This window comes from Corvus moneduloides, chromosome 17 (assembly GCF_009650955.1).
Source record: "Corvus moneduloides isolate bCorMon1 chromosome 17, bCorMon1.pri, whole genome shotgun sequence".
NCBI classification, from domain to species: Eukaryota; Metazoa; Chordata; class Aves; order Passeriformes; family Corvidae; genus Corvus; species Corvus moneduloides.
The window spans coordinates 1956580-1973008 of NC_045492.1; the positions used below are offsets into that span (position 1 = coordinate 1956580).

Genomic DNA, 16429 nt, shown 5'->3' on the forward strand with positions numbered 1-16429 from the left:
TGCCCTGGACAGCTGGGCTAGTCCTCTGGGCTGTTGGCCAGCAACCATCAGCATGGATTCCTGCTGGCCTCTTCTTGCTAGCCTTGGTGTGGGAGGTGCTTTTTCAGGTGCCCTTGGTGGGCCACGTAGAGATTGAAACAAGTTGTGTGTATGCATTGTGAATCTGGTGCTCTGAGGACAGGGAGAAATGGAAAGTTGGCCTGTGCCTTTCTCACAGCCTCTGCTGTGGCTGGCAGTGACAGGCTGTGGCTGTAGCCTCTGACTGCTTTGTTTCTGTTTGACTGGAGGTGGGAGAGTTGACATCTCAGCTGGCAGCCTCCAGAGAGTCCCAGGCAACGATTGTTCAGAGAGCCCAGCAAGATGTGAGCTGGGCCCAGGAGCAGTCAAGGCAGAAGCTGTTGGAGGTGAGCACCTCCAGAAGATGCTGGAGGAGGCAGAACATCAGAAACAAGGAGCTGCAAGTGCACCTGAAGAACTTGGAGCTGGAAGGGAGTCAATGGGAAGAAGTGGCACGCCAAAATTCAGGATTTCGGGCTTCCTTGGACGCCCTGGAGAAGGAAAAAGCCAGGTAAATGAAAGCCTGTGGGACTCTGCCTTGTGGGAATGGATTCCCTCTTTGCCATCTTTGCACCTGCCAGGGGCTCTGGCAGCATCTCCTACGTGGCAGAGTTCTGAACTCTCCGTGCAGATGCGTCTCGTTGTCTGGATGTTGTGTTTCATTCTCTTTTCTTTCAAGCCTTCAGTTAGAGTTTTTCTGAAGACAAAGGCTTTTGGAGTAGCTCTTTCCCTCTGGGGGTGTGTTCTGTTGTGAGGTGGGTGTGCTAACACTGCCCAAGCTGCAGTGTAAGGAGCTGGACACATCCAGCAGCTCCGCCTTGGGTCCTGTAACTTGAAGCCTTTGGCATCTGGATCAGCCTGGCAGCCTGATGCCTTTGCTTGGCAGAACCATCTCAAGGCCCTGATTGCTGACCTAGGCCAGATTCCCCTCAAAGGCACCCAAGAACCAAGAATGTCTCTGTTGCATCGCTCCTCAGAAAATGCCCCCAGGTGCCTGGAGGGGCTCAAGCAGGGTCCCTGCCACCCTCCAGAGTCACAGGCAATACTGACTGTGCAAAGAATGCAAGAAACAAGACCAAGGTTGGCGGGGCTCCTCCAGCTGACCAAGTCCTGCCGGTCTTCAGTGCCGCAGGATTCTTCTTCCAAGAAGAAGACAAAGAAAAGGCAGGGCACTCTTGCTTGCCTGCAGGTTGCTGCATCTTCCATCAGGTTGTGCTCCAAGGCTCTGTTGCCACTTCTGCTATCGGCCTGTGTTTCTCCAGCTGGAAGTAGGATGGGTGCTGGTAAATCTTAGGGATCTTCCCCGAGATCCGCTGGCTGTAGGGTGCTGCTCCTCCTACCTGGACATACAAGATGGGGCAAGGAAATGTCTCTTCCATGTTGACCAAACCTTTCCCCCTTGGAGCCTGGGTAGTCAGAAGAAAACTCTTCCTCTCCCCTAATCTCTTCATTGCAAGACTTTGTTAGGTCTGCATTCACATTCCCATCTCAAGAAGAAGGTAGGACATGTAGGCAGGAACTCCCCATTCTTTCATGAATAAAAGCAGAGTGGGCACATGCTGGGCTGTGACTGCAGGGGGAACGAACAAACAGCCACGTTGTTTAGACAAACCTCATCAGACAGAGCAGTTTTCCCCGAGGTGGTGCGAGTCCTAAGAGTTCCTAAAATGTGATACCGTGTAGTAATGAGTTGCATGCTTCCCTTTTAGGCTGGTTCTGTCTCTGGAGGAAAAGAACCTGTGCCTCAGAACACTGGAAGAAAAGAACCAGGCACTGAACAATCAGGTGTCTCAGTTTCGTTCTGCTCTTCACGAGGCCGAGCAGCTCTGTTCAAACCGCACAGGACAACTGCTGGCGCTCAACATCCAGGTAATCTGTGCCCTGGCCTCCTCTTCTCCGGGGACACACATCATCATTTTTGGCTTGGAGGCCCCAACTGCTTTCCCCTCCCAGCAGCATCCACTGCTGCCATGTTCTGCCCCGGGGTGCTGCTGCACCCACAGGCCAAGGCTGGATCTGGTGTCTGCTGCCGATGTTTTCCCCTGTTCTCTCCCGGGTCCCAGCAGGAAATGTGGGAGGAGAAGCAGCAGCAGACTCCTTTGGAGCTTCTCCATCCCTCTGTTAGCAGTGTTGTCCCAGATGGAGTTGGTGCCTGTGCTGGGCACCGAGCAATGTGGGCACACAGACGTGGCTATGGCAGGCTGGGGAGGGCACTTCCACCGCAGCCAGTTCAGCCGGTGTTGCAGAGCTGCAGCCTCAAGGATGCCCATTGGCTCCCTTTCCCTGTTTTCAGGACATTTGTTTCCATTGGAATCCTTGGCTCTGTGCCTTCTGTTTTGGGCGTGGTTTTGCCTGAAGTCATTTCTCCTTTGTTGCTTGCTCTACTGCCTGCTCTGCTGCCTCAGGAGCAGCCCTGTCCCTGAGGCTCTGTGCATCTATCTTCCAGATGTGGGCCCTGCAGGATGCAGTGCTGGAGATGGAGGCTACCCAGGCAACTCGAGAGAAGCAGCTGCTGCAGGAGCTGGAGGAGTCCCGAGCAGGAGAACAGAGCTTGAGGGACTCTGTGCAGGTGCTGGAGGCTGAGGTGTCTGAGCTGCGTAGGAAGCTCCAGAGCTCTGATGACAAAGCACTTTCATTGGCCATAAAGTTTAACACCTCAGAGCTGGAGCTGAGGAAGACACAGGCTCAGTGGGACAATCTCAGAGCCTGCAACCAGGAGCTGCAGCAGGAGTTGGAGGAAAGTGAGCAAGGTAGAGCTTCTCCTCTCGCACCCACTGCCCCATCCTGTCTCGCCAGCAGGGATCTCTGATCCTGTGCAGAGAAAAAGTGCCCAGAGATGGCAGAGGGGAAGAACAACCAGCAGGAGATTTATCCATCCAGTGCCAGTGAAAGCGTTTTCTCGAGAAAGATGCCGTGGCTGGCAGTGCCATCTGGCTGTGCTATGGCTGATCCCGTGCACAGGTGGTGCCTTTCAGGTGCTGTGTCTGTGCTGAGGAGCTGTAGCTGGATGCCTCAGCTCGATTCCCCCCAACTCCAGGCCCTGCCAGAGCCTCCAGGCTATTGGCCTCTCTGGAGCAGGGCTGCACAGGCATCCCCGCTCCTTTGTCTCTCTTGGATTGCTCACTCTGCACAAGCCCAAGAGCAAAGACACTTTCCTGTTCCTCTGAACCTTACCCCTTTGATTCCTGCTTTTTTCTCCTTCATTTCTGTCAGCTTTGGAAGCCCTTGTGGCCTTAGGGCCTGCAAACACAGGCAGGCCGAGAAGACAGTGCTGTTGTCCCTGCAGGATGCACATCAGTTTGCCTTTGCTTTGCTGTTCTCATTCTCCTTCTCCTTCCTGCTGCAGCGATGTGGAGGGCAGAACACCAGAAGACCTCTCAAGAAACTGCCCTGGAGAAAGAGGCCATTGCCCTGAAGGAAGAGGCTGTGACTCTTCATCAGGAGGTGGCATCTCTGCAGAGGAAACTGGAGAGCCTGGAGAAGGAAAGGAAGGATGTGCTGGTGAGAAGGGCAGATGCCATGAAGGGCCATTTCCTAGCTATGTTTGGCCCTTGTGTTAATAGTTCTAAGGAGCACCTCTTTGCAGTTGAACTTGTCAAATTGCATTCTTCTGAATAAGGAGGAAAAGATGTTGTAGTCATGTCAAAGCCAGTTAGTGCTGAGGCTGCTGGTTTTCCTCCATGCTGGAGTTTTGTGCCCTACAAGCTGTAGTTCTCAATGTCCACACTGGCTCTATGGACATTGCATGGGTTGGGCAATTCCTCGTGTCCAAACCCACGTTCAGATTTCAAATACCTGGACCTGGAACGAGGGGTGAGAAGGCCAAGTTTGCTGTTAATAGAAAGGTGTTTGGCCTTGGCCATCAGAGAGCAGCCAGTGGGGAGAAAAGAGAGAAAAGCAAAGTGCTGATGCAGATAAGGAAGTGTGCCTGCAAGGGGAGAACTCGTCCTGAGTGGCAGCAGAGAATGACAGACTGATGTGGCCATTGCTGCTCCAAGAGAGGGCAGTGGGGCTCTTGGGGATGGTGCCATGGAAACTCTACACAGGAGAGCTCAAAAACCACTCCTGTCAGCCCAACTGCAGGGAATGAATTGCTGGGGGTGTTTGCTCTTCCCTTTCTCCCTGATGGAGAGCACATCCTCATTTAGGCACTGCCTAAATCCTGCTTAGCATGGGCTTGGAATCCTGGCTGCAGTTCTGGCAGCTGCTCCCCAAAGGAACACTCAAGTGGAGCTGCAAGAGGTCGGGGAAGGGCAGAAAGGGAGCTGGGACGGGCTGAGTGAGCTGGGAAAGACTCAGCGTCAAGGGTGGCCCCAGCAAAGGTCTGAGGCATCCCGAGAGGCAGAGAGAGAGGGGCAGCCTTTGCCTGCCTGTGGCAGGAGTCCCGATCTGGTATGAAAAGCAAACCCAGAGAGGGAATGAGTGACCTCCCTGTTTTGGCAGCGTGAACGGGAACTGTACGAGGAGCAGATGAGAGATCTGAAAAAGAAGAATGAAATGAAAACACCTGAAATTCCAAGAAAGGAAACAACACAACAATTGGACACTGAAAATGAAGGAAAACAGGAAGAGTTGGAGCATATGGCTGCTGCTTTGAAAGAAGGCAGTGGGAACACTCAAGTCCTGTGTGCTCCACTGGCCAAGGGTAAAATTGCCAAAGAGGCTCTGAAGAAACGCTTGGCCTTCCTGAAGGGAAAGAGTCATCCCCAGGTAGGCACTGGCATTGATCTTCAGCCCACGTCAACGTCTCTCAGTGATTCCAATGAAGTTTCCCATGAAGAGGTGGGATTCTAGATCCCTGTCAGTCTAGGCCTGCTTGGGCAAAGCAGCCCGAGCTGCAGCAGGCAGCCTTGTGTGTCTGCCTGGCTCCAGCCAGAGACCATTGGCTGCCAGGTTGTTTGCTGGCATGCCTGGAACGACTGATGCAGCTCTGGAGCTGCTGTTCAAATCAGCTCCAGGCCAAAAGCTGGGCGTGGGGAATTGCTTCTCCCGTGCCCAGGCAAGGGGAGGCAACAGGTGGGGGTTGGATTTGGTGTGGAAAGGAATGGAGCAGGTGAGCAGAGTGATGGACTGAAGTGAGCAGAGTTCTGTAGCGAGGGCTGAAGAGCAGCTGCACTGCTGGAGCTTTGAGGATGCTTGCTGAGATGGAGATATCTGAGGGACAGCTCTTGTGGTGTTTGAAATAAGGGAATCATCTCCTCTCTGAATACCCAGCAGGCTGTTGGAGCAGAAGGGAAGCGGCTGTCAGAGCGCTCCAGGAAGGGTGTGGAATGTGTGCGGGACCAGGTTGCAGCAGCAGCAAAAGACAAGCCAGAGAAGCGTGAGCTCAGGAGAACTTTTGAGGTAAAGTGGGCTTTCGCTGCCTCTGCAGAGCCTCAGGCTCCTCTGGAGCATGACACGTGTGCCCAGGCAGTGCTCTGGAGTCCTCTGCTTGTTTCCTTGCCTCTCCCTGTCCCTGCTGTGGGCGCACCCTTTTGTTTGTTCTCTCTGTTGTGGCAGCCCATGGCTTTCACAAAGGCACCTTCACTCCGCTGCCTCCCTCCCTGGCCCCGTGTCCCCGGACACACACTGGCCTCTCCTGCACAGCCCCCAGCGAGAGCTCTTTGCCCCCAGTGTTGTCTGGTGCAATTGAGGGTCTCTGAGCAGAGATCTCCTCGCCTTGATGTCCAGAGGTCCTTTTGCCCCATGTTTGCTGACAGGTTTCTGTGACCCTTTCTCCCATCCAACGTGCAGGTGGAACCTGCAGGGAGGAGTGTCCAGAGAATCTTTAGGAAAGTTTATCTCTCGGGTACCATTAGAGTGGATGCTCCCCAGTCTGCCCAGCACAGCAGGTCGACTTCTGGACAGGTGAGAACAGCGTCTTCCTTGGTGGGAGGAACACAGCCCTTGGCAAAGCACATGTCCCTCAGAAAGCAGAGGAGCAGCTGTGAGCTGAGCCGTTTTCCCCAAGCCAGGCAAGCCCTGAGCGCTGCTCCCAGGGCTGGCATCTCCTCTGCTCCAGAGCAGACAGAGGGCACCATGCTGGAGCTGCTGTGGCTGCAGCCGCTGCAGAGCCAGCAGGAGGTGGGAGCAGCTGGCTCTCTGCTGCCAGCCAGCCCAGCAGCCACAAGCCCGTGGTGTCAGGAAAGAAGAGTTGGAGTTTCAAGGCCTCAGCAGTGCTTGAAGGCTCATTCTCCCCCTGGGCTTCATTGCTCACATTGTGCCCTGCTCCCGTTTGGAATGCTCTGAAGTTTGGGAGAGGGAGAGTTTGCTCCCTGTCCCTGGGCTGGCTGTGCAGGAGCTTGCTGTTCAGATCAGCTCCAGGCCAAAAGCTGGGCATGGGGATCTGCTTCTCCCGTGCCCAGGCAAGGGGAGGCAACACGTGGGGGTGAGCAGAGTGATGGACTGAAGTGAGCAGAGTTTTGTAGCGAGGGCTGAAGAGCAGCTGCACTGCTGGTGCTTAGAGTAAAGTGTACTGGCAGTTGTGGAAGATGCAGTATTTTTGGGTGAGCACACAGAATTTGGGGCAGGGCTGTTTTTCGGGAAGGAGCAATCTGGTGCCAGGCAAGCCAGCAGGGCCTGACACAGCACTTCCAAGGAAACAGTGCCAGAGGCTTTTGGCAGCCCAGGGTATGGGAGCTGCAGAGGGCAGATGCTGTGAAACTTTGAGCCCAGAGCACAGGAGCTCCCTGTCCTCTGGCTGCCTGCGAGGTGGCACTGGCTGGCTCTGCACAGGGCTCCTGAGGAAGGGCTTGAGCTGTACCTTGTCCTGCTTCCAGGTTTCCCAGGAGCAAGAGTCGTCGAGCAGGGCTCTGGAGCAGCTGCACCAGGAACTGGCCCAGGTGTGCAGAGAGAAGGAGCTGCTGGGCCAGGAGAAGGCTGCCCTTGAGGGCCGACTGGCAGCCATGGAGTGTCGCCAACAAGACCTTTCCAAGCAGCTGGCAGAGACCAGGTAAAGGCAAGGAGGAGACCCTTTCCAGATGCTTTTACTTTGCATGGACAGAAGATGGAAGTCTCAAGAAAAAGAAATATGCCACAATGTGAAGGTTATTTTTCTGACATCTAAAGCCAGCAAAGCTGTCATGAGCCTTGGGCTTCTGTTTGTGCCGCCCAGCACACTCGTGTGGGAAGTCAAAAGCAAGCCACCCGGCCCTGAATTGAGTAGTAGTTAAACCATGCAGCTGTTGAGTGAAACCTCAAGTTTCTCTTGGGTTTAGTTCCTTGTTCTGGGCATTGAACATCCCTCTTTCCTTCCTAAGTAGCTTGACACAATCCTGATCTTCAGAACTGAAGCTTCATCTTCAGAATTCCAGGCTCTGACCTTGGGATGTTGGCAGTAGCACGCTGCCATTCAGGGGGAAGCCAGAGGCTCCTGCTGAAAATGCTGAGGGCCTTCAGCTTCCAAGCACACTCTTGAGAAGTGTGAGGCAGGACCTAGAGCTGGTTAGAGAGCAGCAGGGAAACCTCTTTGGAATTGTTGACAGCCCCTGGGGATTCTTGCTGAGGGTTGATGGGCACCCACCTGTCAAACCTGCCAAGGTCCCTTTGGATGGTCCCTCTCACTCTCCAAAGAAGGACAAGACTTGGGCTACTGCCTGCTTAGCTGGCAACACTAAAATAAAGGTGGCAAGTCTAGTCCTTGACCATGCAGGAGTTTAAACTGCAGTCTCTGCATTCAGGTAGTTGTTGTTCAGACAACATAGTGTTCTGAATTTTTACAAGTGCTGCCACGACCATGAGATTTTACTGTATCATGCAAAGTAGTTCTTGAAGTCTCCTAAATACAGGGTGTCTGGAAAATTATGTACCTTTATGTCCATGATGAAGAGAGTTAACAAGTCAGGGGTGAGCCAGGACGAGAGTCTGTTCTGTCCCCCTGCAGAGCAGCTTGGAAGTGCTGATGAGAGAAGGGCTGTGAGCAGAGGCTGGGCTTTTGCTCGTCGGCCCAGCCTGTGTGGGCACAGCTAGCCAGGGTCATAGGTCAGGAACAGCAGCTGAAGGTTCGGCTGTTGAGGTCACGTTGGGCTGGGCTGTCTGTGCTGTGCCAGGCCATAAGGAAGGCCTGGGCACTCCCTCAGAGGGCCCTGCTTTGCTATTGAAATGGCACAAATGGGCCTTCTCTGTACAAGTTTCCATGCGAGCCATTTGGCATTCTCAGGCCTGGGGACCTTGAGCCACGTTGTCCTGGAATAACTGCCTGGGAGTGTCAGGAGCGAGCAGCTCATGTCTCTCCGTATTTGCAACCTGTAGGTCAGCGAAGGAGAGCCTGGAATCCAGCCTGTTTGCTGCTCAGCAGCAGATATCTCAGCTGGAGATCACCAGCAACCATCTGGAGGCTCAAGTGCTCACAGTCACACAGGCCAAGGAGGCGCTACAAGGTGAGAACCTCGTGTGCTTTGTTTGTGGTGCCGCCCCTGCCTAGAGAAGCTGCTGTAAAGCCTCCTCTGTCTGCAGGGCTTCTGAGGAGCGGTGGGGCTGGAGGCAGGGCCCTCCTACGCCGACACTGGAAGGGCCTGAGTCAGTAAAGGCAGTAAAGACTCTGAATCTTGCTGTTGGTCATGTTTGCAGGAGAAGTGCAGTGCCTCCAACGTGAGCTGGAAGCAGAGAGAGCTCTCAGGAAGCAGGAGCAGGAAGACACAGCGCAACAGCTCTTGCAGGCAGAGCAGCAGCGTCAGGAAAGCCTCAGGCTTCAGGGAACTGCTCAGCAGGTGGAAATAAACAAGCTCCTGCAAGACCTGGTAGGTGACAATAGGCTTCTGAATTGTCCAAGCCGGCCCTGGGGGCTGGTTTAGCACCAGCAGAGCCTGAGGGTGTGAAAGGGCAGCAATCCTCTGCCAGAGGCCTCCCGCTGCTGGGCCGGGCAGGAGAGGCGGCGGCTCGGACTCGGAGGCGCGTGAAGACCCCCAGGATGGTGCTGGGCCACTAAATGCAGCCACGGCTTCCGTGAGGGCGTAAGACGAGTTCCAGAGCAGCTTGGGCAGTGCCCACCCAAAGCGTGGCAGCCCAGGGCAGGATCTTCCCCGAGTCCCACCTGCCACGGAGCAGATGCCAGCGTGGAGCAGATGCCAACAGTGCTGCTGGCTGCAGGCGTGGGAACTCGGTTCCTGTCTTGCTGTGCTCCCACGGTGGACAGAGGGATTAGCTTTGGGCTGGAAGCAAATGGAACAGGCCCCGGTCCTTCAGTCCTTGTGACTGGGGCATCAGGGTGCCAGAAGGTGACACCTCCTTTTCTGAATGGTTGGACTCAATGCTGGTGCAGGTCTTTCCCAACAGAAATGATTCCATGGTTCTGTGATTCTTGCACCTGCTGAGCCTCCTTTTAAATTCCCTGACAGGACACGGTTTCTGGAGAGCAGAGAGCCAGTGCTGTTGTCTTTTCAGGTTGGGGTTTGTGGGAGGCATGAAGCTTCACGTTTCTCAGCGAGGAGCTTGCCTGGGGACTGCAACTTGAAGATTTTTCCTCCCTTCCTCAGGCAAGTGAGCGGGAAAGGCACCATGCAGAGATGCAGGAGACGCTGCAGCAATGGGGAAAAGAGAAGGCAGAGAGAGAGCAGGAGCACGAGAAGGTGCTGTTTGAGATGAGGCAGAAAGTTGCCACCCTGCAGGCTCAAAGAGAAGAGGAACGAACTAGATTTGAAAATGCCAAGCGAGAGGTAATGATTGTGCAAGGAGAATTGGTGTGATTTTTTGCAAGGCTGGAGCTGTGGGAGATGGCAGGCTATGGGGCTGTGTGGAGCATGCCCTCCATGTCTTCTACATTGAATTTGGGGAGGTGAAAGGTGAACAGGGCTATCTTTGGGCCCAGGAATGAGCCCTCTCCTAGGAAGCCAGGCAGAAACATCAGCTTTCCGTTGGGATTTTTGTGCTGCTCTTGTGCTCTGTTTTTCCAAGACTTACCTCGGAGGATCTGCACTGTTCTCTTACGGGTCCTCTTTTGGTGTGCACTGGTCGGTGTCCATAGCCAAACGGAGTTTGTAGGACTTTTCTTTTGTGGGCACAGGGAGGGCGCAGCAGGAACGCTGACAAGAGAAAAATCTTTTTAAAGACTCGCCTGGAGTATTTCTGAACAGCAACCCAGAGATGTCTCCTGGGCTGTGTTCTAAGTCACTTCCTGGGAAGCTGTGTCCCCCCCAGGGCAGACAGTGGCCCAGGGGAGCAGCAGCCGAGTGCTCTGAGAGCGCGTGAGCCCATCAGTCTTTGCCTCTTGGCACACAGAGTTTGCAGGGCAAGTGTCAAGCCCTCTGCTCTTTCCTTCTGTGCAGGTCCTGCTGGAAAAGCAGAAGGAGAAGAATTCTTTATCAGAGACACTGCTCCAAACTCGGGGACAGCTAAGCCGAGCCTGCCAGCAGGTGCAGCAGCTCAGGCAGGAGGTGAAAAAGCAGCAAGAGAAGGGGCAGGTAAGTCTGAGCAGGCAGGGAACAGAGTGCAGGGCAGTGGCAGGGGCACAAAAGGCAGGTGCTGGGAGTGAGGAGGCAAGGGCTGCTTCAGGCCCTGGCAGCACAGAGCCTGGCAAGCTCCAGAGCTCAGGCCCGGGAAGGAAGGCTTGCAATGGAAGCAGAGCTGGGTAGAGAAGCCAAAAGAAGTCGCTGAAGGAATGGGATTTTGAGACAGCAAGTGGGAAAAGCTGAGCCTGAGGGCAGGTCCCAGGAAGTTGCTCTGCATTTTGTTGCCAGACCATCGAGGCAAAGCTGCAAGCTGAGCTGCAGGAAGCTCGGAGGGAAATCCAGGCAGCGCAGAAGAGGCACGAGGAAGGACTACGAGGCATCAAAGAGGAAATGAATGTCCTCCTTGAGCAGAGGGAGGCTCTACAAAAGCAGGTGAGTGAAACAGCAGTGGCACTGCAGCATCCAGCAGGGGGTCTGTGCCCTTCTTGCTTTTCCATGGCAGAGCAGCAGCTGCTGGGGTGGTCCCTGGGGCTGCCTCGTGCTCTGGGCTCCTTGGCAGCTGCTCTGCAGGACCCTCAGTGCTCTGCTGAATCTCAGCTGCTGCCCTGGACAGCTGGGCTAGTCCTCTGGGCTGTTGGCCAGCAACCATCAGCATGGATTCCTGCTGGCCTCTTCTTGCTAGCCTTGGTGTGGGAGGTGCTTTTTCAGGTGCCCTTGGTGGGCCACGTAGAGATTGAAACAAGTTGTGTGTATGCATTGTGAATCTGGTGCTCTGAGGACAGGGAGAAATGGAAAGTTGGCCTGTGCCTTTTCTCACAGCCTCTGCTGTGGCTGGCAGTGACAGGCTGTGGCTGTAGCCTCTGACTGCTTTGTTCTGTTTGACTGGAGGTGGGAGAGTTGACATCTCAGCTGGCAGCCTCCAGAGAGTCCCAGGCAACGATTGTTCAGAGAGCCCAGCAAGATGTGAGCTGGGCCCAGGAGCAGTCAAGGCAGAAGCTGTTGGAGGTTGAGCACCTCCAGAAGATGCTGGAGGAGGCAGAACATCAGAACAAGGAGCTGCAAGTGCACCTGAAGAACTTGGAGCTGGAAGGGAGTCAATGGGAAGAAGTGGCACGCCAAAATTCAGGATTTCGGGCTTCCTTGGACGCCCTGGAGAAGGAAAAAGCCAGGTAAATGAAAGCCTGTGGGACTCTGCCTTGTGGGAATGGATTCCCTCTTTGCCATCTTTGCACCTGCCAGGGGCTCTGGCAGCATCTCCTACGTGGCAGAGTTCTGAACTCTCCGTGCAGATGCGTCTCGTTGTCTGGATGTTGTGTTTCATTCTCTTTTCTTTCAAGCCTTCAGTTAGAGTTTTTCTGAAGACAAAGGCTTTTGGAGTAGCTCTTTCCCTCTGGGGGTGTGTTCTGTTGTGAGGTGGGTGTGCTAACACTGCCCAAGCTGCAGTGTAAGGAGCTGGACACATCCAGCAGCTCCGCCTTGGGTCCTGTAACTTGAAGCCTTTGGCATCTGGATCAGCCTGGCAGCCTGATGCCTTTGCTTGGCAGAACCATCTCAAGGCCCTGATTGCTGACCTAGGCCAGATTCCCCTCAAAGGCACCCAAGAACCAAGAATGTCTCTGTTGCATCGCTCCTCAGAAAATGCCCCCAGGTGCCTGGAGGGGCTCAAGCAGGGTCCCTGCCACCCTCCAGAGTCACAGGCAATACTGACTGTGCAAAGAATGCAAGAAACAAGACCAAGGTTGGCGGGGCTCCTCCAGCTGACCAAGTCCTGCCGGTCTTCAGTGCCGCAGGATTCTTCTTCCAAGAAGAAGACAAAGAAAAGGCAGGGCACTCTTGCTTGCCTGCAGGTTGCTGCATCTTCCATCAGGTTGTGCTCCAAGGCTCTGTTGCCACTTCTGCTATCGGCCTTTGTTTCTCCAGCTGGAAGTAGGATGGGTGCTGGTAAATCTTAGGGATCTTCCCCGAGATCCGCTGGCTGTAGGGTGCTGCTCCTCCTACCTGGACATACAAGATGGGGCAAGGAAATGTCTCTTCCATGTTGACCAAACCTTTCCCCCTTGGAGCCTGGGTAGTCAGAAGAAAACTCTTCCTCTCCCCTAATCTCTTCATTGCAAGACTTTGTTAGGTCTGCATTCACATTCCCATCTCAAGAAGAAGGTAGGACATGTAGGCAGGAACTCCCCATTCTTTCATGAATAAAAGCAGAGTGGGCACATGCTGGGCTGTGACTGCAGGGGGAACGAACAAACAGCCACGTTGTTTAGACAAACCTCATCAGACAGAGCAGTTTTCCCCGAGGTGGTGCAAGTCCTAAGAGTTCCTAAAATGTGATACCGTGTAGTAATGAGTTGCATGCTTCCCTTTTAGGCTGGTTCTGTCTCTGGAGGAAAAGAACCTGTGCCTCAGAACACTGGAAGAAAAGAACCAGGCACTGAACAATCAGGTGTCTCAGTTTCGTTCTGCTCTTCACGAGGCCGAGCAGCTCTGTTCAAACCGCACAGGACAACTGCTGGCGCTCAACATCCAGGTAATCTGTGCCCTGGCCTCCTCTTCTCCGGGGACACACATCATCATTTTTGGCTTGGAGGCCCCAACTGCTTTCCCCTCCCAGCAGCATCCACTGCTGCCGTGTTCTGCCCCGGGGTGCTGCTGCACCCACAGGCCAAGGCTGGATCTGGTGTCTGCTGCCGATGTTTTCCCCCTGTTCTCTCCCGGGTCCCAGCAGGAAATGTGGGAGGAGAAGCAGCAGCAGACTCCTCTGGAGCTTCTCCATCCCTCTGTTAGCAGTGTTGTCCCAGATGGAGTTGGTTCCTGTGCTGGGCACCGAGCAATGTGGGCACACAGACGTGGCTATGGCAGGCTGGGGAGGGCACTTCCACTGCAGCCAGTTCAGCCGGTGTTCAGAGCTGCAGCCTTAAGGATGCCCATTGGCTCCCTTTCCCTGTTTTCAGGACATTTGTTTCCATTGGAATCCTTGGCTCTGTGCCTTCTGTTTTGGGCGTGGTTTTGCCTGAAGTCATTTCTCCTTTGTTGCTTGCTCTACTGCCTGCTCTGCTGCCTCAGGAGCAGCACTGTCCCTGAGGCTCTGTGCATCTATCTTCCAGATGTGGGCCCTGCAGGATGCAGTGCTGGAGATGGAGGCTACCCAGGCAACTCGAGAGAAGCAGCTGCTGCAGGAGCTGGAGGAGTCCCGAGCAGGAGAACGGAGCTTGAGGGACTCTGTGCAGGTGCTGGAGGCTGAGGTGTCTGAGCTGCGTGGGAAGCTCCAGAGCTCTGATGACAAAGCACTTTCATTGGCCATAAAGTTTAACACCTCAGAGCTGGAGCTGAGGAAGACACAGGCTCAGTGGGACAATCTCAGAGCCTGCAACCAGGAGCTGCAGCAGGAGTTGGAGGAAAGTGAGCAAGGTAGAGCTTCTCCTCTCGCACCCACTGCCCCATCCTGTCTCGCCAGCAGGGATCTCTGATCCCATGCAGAGCAAAAGTGCCCAGAGATGGCAGAGGGGAAGAACAACCAGCAGGAGATTTATCCATCCAGTGCCAGTGAAAGCGTTTTCTCGAGAAAGATGCCGTGGCTGGCAGTGCCATCTGGCTGTGCTATGGCTGATCCCGTGCACAGGTGGTGCCTTTCAGGTGCTGTGTCTGTGCTGAGGAGCTGTAGCTGGATGCCTCAGCTCGATTCCCCCCAACTCCAGGCCCTGCCAGAGCCTCCAGGCTATTGGCCTCTCTGGAGCAGGGCTGCACAGGCATCCCCGCTCCTTTGTCTCTCTTGGATTGCTCACTCTGCACAAGCCCAAGAGCAAAGACACTTTCCTGTTCCTCTGAACCTTACCCCTTTGATTCCTGCTTTTTTCTCCTTCATTTCTGTCAGCTTTGGAAGCCCTTGTGGCCTTAGGGCCTGCAAACACAGGCAGGCCGCGAAGACAGTGCTGTTGTCCCTGCAGGATGCACATCAGTTTGCCTTTGCTTTGCTGTTCTCATTCTCCTTCTCCTTCCTGCTGCAGCGATGTGGAGGGCAGAACACCAGAAGACCTCTCAAGAAACTGCCCTGGAGAAAGAGGCCATTGCCCTGAAGGAAGAGGCTGTGACTCTTCATCAGGAGGTGGCATCTCTGCAGAGGAAACTGGAGAGCCTGGAGAAGGAAAGGAAGGATGTGCTGGTGAGAAGGGCAGATGCCATGAAGGGCCATTTCCTAGCTATGTTTGGCCCTTGTGTTAATAGTTCTAAGGAGCACCTCTTTGCAGTTGAACTTGTCAAATTGCATTCTTCTGAATAAGGAGGAAAAGATGTTGTAGTCATGTCAAAGCCAGTTAGTGCTGAGGCTGCTGGTTTTCCTCCATGCTGGAGTTTTGTGCCCTACAAGCTGTAGTTCTCAATGTCCACACTGGCTCTATGGACATTGCATGGGTTGGGCAATTCCTCGTGTCCAAACCCACGTTCAGATTTCAAATACCTGGACCTGGAACGAGGGGTGAGAAGGCCAAGTTTGCTGTTAATAGAAAGGTGTTTGGCCTTGGCCATCAGAGAGCAGCCAGTGGGGAGAAAAGAGAGAAAAGCAAAGTGCTGATGCCGATAAGGAAGTGTGCCTACAAGGGGAGAACTCGTCCTGAGTGGCAGCAGAGAATGACAGACTGATGTGGCCATTGCTGCTCCAAGAGAGGGCAGTGGGGCTCTTGGGGATGGTGCCATGGAAACTCTACACAGGAGAGCTCAAAAACCACTCCTGTCAGCCCAACTGCAGGGAATGAATTGCTGGGGGTGTTTGCTCTTCCCTTTCTCCCTGATGGAGAGCACATCCTCATTTAGGCACTGCCTAAATCCTTCTTAGCATGGGCTTGGAATCCTGGCTGCAGTTCTGGCAGCTGCTCCCCAAAGGAACACTCGAGTGGAGCTGCAAGAGGTCGGGGAAGGGCAGAAAGGGAGCTGGGACTGGCTGAGTGAGCTGGGAAAGACTCAGCGTCAAGGGTGGCCCCAGCAAAGGTCTGAGGCATCCCGAGAGGCAGAGAGAGAGGGGCAGCCTTTGCCTGCCTGTGGCAGGAGTCCCGATCTGGTATGAAAAGCAAACCCAGAGAGGGAATGAGTGACCTCCCTGTTTTGGCAGCGTGAACGGGAACTGTACGAGGAGCAGATGAGAGATCTGAAAAAGAAGAATGAAATGAAAACACCTGAAATTCCAAGAAAGGAAACTACGCAACAATTGGACACTGAAAATGAAAGAAAACAGGAAGAGTTGGAGCATATGGCTGCTGCTTTGAAAGAAGGCAGTGGGAACACTCAAGTCCTGTGTGCTCCACTGGCCAAGGGTAAAATTGCCAAAGAGGCTCTGAAGAAACACTTGGACATCCCGAAGGGAAAGAGTCATCCCCAGGTAGGCACTGGCATTGATCTTCAGTCCACGTCAACGTCTCTCAGTGATTCCAATGAAGTTTCCCATGAAGAGGTGGGATTCTAGATCCCTGTCAGTCTAGGCCTGCTTGGGCAAAGCAGCCCGGGCTGCAGCAGGCAGCCTTGTGTGTCTGCCTGGCTCCAGCCAGAGACCATTGGCTGCCAGATTGTTTGCTGGCACGCCTGGAACGACTGATGCAGCTCTGGAGCTGCTGTTCAAATCAGCTCCAGGCCAAAAGCTGGGCATGGGGAATTGCTTCTCCCGTGCCCAGGCAAGGGGAGGCAACAGGTGGGGGTTGGATTTGGTGTGGAAAGGAATGGAGCAGGTGAGCAGAGTGATGGACTGAAGTGAGCAGAGTTCTGTAGCGAGGGCTGAAGAGCAGCTGCACTGCTGGAGCTTTGAGGATGCTTGCTGAGATGGAGATATCTGAGGGACAGCTCTTGTGGTGTTTGAAATAAGGGAATCATCTCCTCTCTGAATACCCAGCAGGCTGTTGGAGCAGAAGGGAAGCGGCTGTCAGAGCGCTCCAGGAAGGGTGTGGAATGTGTGCGGGACCAGGTTGCAGCAGCAGCAAACGACAAGCCAGAGAAGCGTGAGCTCAGGAGAACTTTTGAGGTAAAGT

At 54.3% G+C, this 16429-nt stretch overlaps 2 protein-coding genes across 2 annotated transcripts in view; both read left to right on the forward strand.

Annotated features, from left to right (window-relative positions):
• LOC116452684 (centrosome-associated protein CEP250-like) overlaps positions 1–400 on the forward strand; it is a 6019-nt gene extending 5619 nt beyond the window's left edge. Inside the window, exon 8 of the mRNA XM_032127339.1 lies at positions 288–400. The gene's annotated coding sequence lies outside the window, so the exon portion shown is untranslated. The remainder of the gene's footprint in view (positions 1–287) is intronic.
• Positions 1–14697, forward strand: part of LOC116452686 (centrosome-associated protein CEP250-like) — a 15735-nt gene extending 1038 nt beyond the window's left edge. The window contains exons 2-18 of the mRNA XM_032127341.1: positions 288–568; positions 1767–1926; positions 2504–2807; positions 3404–3558; positions 4501–4767; positions 5272–5400; positions 5791–5904; positions 6816–6988; positions 8287–8414; positions 8605–8774; positions 9510–9689; positions 10299–10433; positions 10710–10853; positions 11310–11590; positions 12789–12948; positions 13526–13820; positions 14426–14697. Of these exons, the coding sequence (XP_031983232.1) occupies positions 288–568; positions 1767–1926; positions 2504–2807; positions 3404–3558; positions 4501–4767; positions 5272–5400; positions 5791–5904; positions 6816–6988; positions 8287–8414; positions 8605–8774; positions 9510–9689; positions 10299–10433; positions 10710–10853; positions 11310–11590; positions 12789–12948; positions 13526–13820; positions 14426–14697 (3348 nt within the window). The remainder of the gene's footprint in view (positions 1–287; positions 569–1766; positions 1927–2503; positions 2808–3403; positions 3559–4500; positions 4768–5271; positions 5401–5790; positions 5905–6815; positions 6989–8286; positions 8415–8604; positions 8775–9509; positions 9690–10298; positions 10434–10709; positions 10854–11309; positions 11591–12788; positions 12949–13525; positions 13821–14425) is intronic.
• Positions 14698–16429: the final 1732 nt, after the last annotated feature.